Source organism: Penaeus vannamei, chromosome 32, assembly GCF_042767895.1.
Source record: "Penaeus vannamei isolate JL-2024 chromosome 32, ASM4276789v1, whole genome shotgun sequence".
Lineage (NCBI taxonomy): Eukaryota > Metazoa > Arthropoda > Malacostraca > Decapoda > Penaeidae > Penaeus > Penaeus vannamei.
Genome location: NC_091580.1, coordinates 14,304,007 through 14,306,511, shown reverse-complemented (window position 1 = coordinate 14,306,511; position 2,505 = coordinate 14,304,007). Strand labels below are relative to the sequence as shown.

The window sequence follows — 2,505 nt, the reverse complement described above, 5'->3', positions numbered from 1 at the left end:
TGTATCTTTGTGTGTGTGTGTACCTTTGTGTGTGTGTGCCTGTGCATGTGTACCTTTGTGTGTGTGTGCCTGTGTGTGTGTACCTTTGTGTGTGTGTGCCTGTGTGTGTGTGTACCTTTGTGTGTGTGCCTGTGTGTGTGTGTACCTTTGTGTGTGTGTGCCTGTGTGTGTGTGTACCTTTGTGTGTGTGTGCCTGTGTGTGTGTGCCTGTGTGTGAGTGTGTGTTTGTGTTTGAGTGTGTGTTTGTGTTTGAGTGTGTGTTTGTGTGTGTGTGTTTCTGTGTCTTGTACACATATGCCATCCCTGGCGGCAACTGGTCAATGCACTACAAAATCAAAAATAATGGCAGGGTATAAAACAGACTGTATTGAAGTGCCATACAAATCTGACTTTGTAAGAGATTTGAAAAATACAATGGATCAAGGCCTCTGAAATACCTCCCTGTGCAGCTTTTTATCCTAACAAGATACAAAAGTTTTAATCTTGACAATCAATAATCATGTTTGTATTGTCTGCGTAGTCAAGTTTCATTCGTAATTTCAAATTGGCATGCAAATCCTTTATAATGGCCTACTGAGATGTGCACCTTGCAGCTATCAACAATATATCATGACTTAAACACAATTTGCTATAACTTGAAAAACTGTCATACATTATCAATTCTTATTTCATATGTGGTAATTACAAAAGATCAAGTATTTGAAGCAAAAGCCTATGATGTGTATAAGATTATCTATGGTATTTGTTAGATAAATCTTGTCTACAATTACTTCAAACTGATTTCAAAGCCACAACTCTAAGTAAAAAAATAAAAAATAAAAAAGGAGCATAAAATAGAACACCATTCCACAGATTAAAAAGAAAACAATAAACGAAACGTCTTACCTCACCCCCTAGCCAGGGGGACGTGGATTCCCCAGACATAGCCTGGGTAAGAAATAAAATGTATCACAAACATGCCATAAAAAATAAATATGTAACAAACACATCTAGCTAAAGTGTCTTGGGGCAGCACGAGTTACTTTCCTATTTGTAATTTCCAAAATGAGACATGCAGTGGTTCTTTAGAAGAAACTTTAGAAGTGAAGTGCAACAATTATATGTGGTCCACACTAACATATTTACTCAGTGAATCTACAAATTTCATTCTAAATTATTTTCAAAACACAAATAGTTAAGCAGAAGCTAACTTTCTAAATAAAATGGTTGGGCTATGTTTTGAATTTTACATTTTACAAATTTCTGTGATGATAATTCATTTTTTCTCCCTATACTAATTGTTTGCCCACCAGGGGGAGCATTCTATTGAATGAAACTTCACATTTGGAATTGGAATCAAAACTAAATTTGTGACTGCTTTTTCAGTCTTCTAATCCTAGAAACATTTTATTTTCTTAGCTGGAGTGAATATATCAATAACACTTAAGTAATAAGCAGGAAGGGTAGGGACAAAATCAAAAGAAAAACAGTGCTACTTATGATAACAAGAATAACAAAAAAATATTAAATTTGATAATAATAATAATGCTCATGATGATGATGATGGCAAAAAATAATCATGTAAATAAATAAAGAGAAAAAAAATTATAATGGTAAAAAAACAATAACAATGATAATAATAACAATAACAATAATAATAATAACAACAACAAAACAATAAAAATAGTAAGAACAATAATAATAATAATAATGAAAATAATAATTACAATAATAATAATAGTAATAACAATAACAATAGAAATAATAATATCAATGGTAATAATAAAGATAATCATAATAATAACAGTAATAATAACAATAATAATAATAACAATAGTAATAATAATAATAATAATAATAATAATAATAATAATAATAATAATAATAATAATAATAATAATAATAATAATAATAATAATAATAATAATAATAAAAATAATAAAAATAATAATATCAATAACAGTAATAATGATGATGATAATAAAAATAATAAAAGTTAATGGTAATGTGAGGAATCAAAAAAATCATGAAAATAATAATTATAATAATAATAATAGTAATAACAATAACAATAGAAATAATAATATTAATGGTAATAATAAAGATAATCATAATAATAACAGTAATAATAATAATAATAATAATAATAATAATAATAATAATAATAATAATAATAATAATAATAATAATAATAATAATAATAATATCAATATCAATAACAGTAATAATGATGATGATAATAGAAATAATAAAGTTAATGGTAATGTGAGGAATCAAGAAGAAGCGTATTCAATCAAAACCAACTTTGTTTTGAAATAAAAGTAGATATTACATAGCTAAGATAATTATGTAAAAGTACCAACATAATTATGTAAAATAAACAATATCATTAATTTATGTAATTGTTTGTCTTTATGAAACATTATATTTTTACATTACACTAATAACAAAATGTTAAATTTCAGTTGAAGTGTACACTGCACTTTACACGATTGTTTTGTTCAAAGTCTTTATTTATGTAAGGTC

At 26.9% G+C, this 2,505-nt stretch overlaps 1 protein-coding gene across 1 annotated transcript in view; it reads right to left on the bottom strand.

The window, feature by feature from the left end:
- The window catches only part of Strip (striatin interacting protein), a gene marked incomplete in the record, with an annotated part of 333,527 nt that overhangs the window by 309,019 nt on the left and 22,003 nt on the right, over positions 1–2,505 (bottom strand). Inside the window, 1 exon segment of the mRNA XM_070144754.1 lies at positions 886–927. Coding sequence (XP_070000855.1) covers positions 886–927 — 42 coding nt within the window.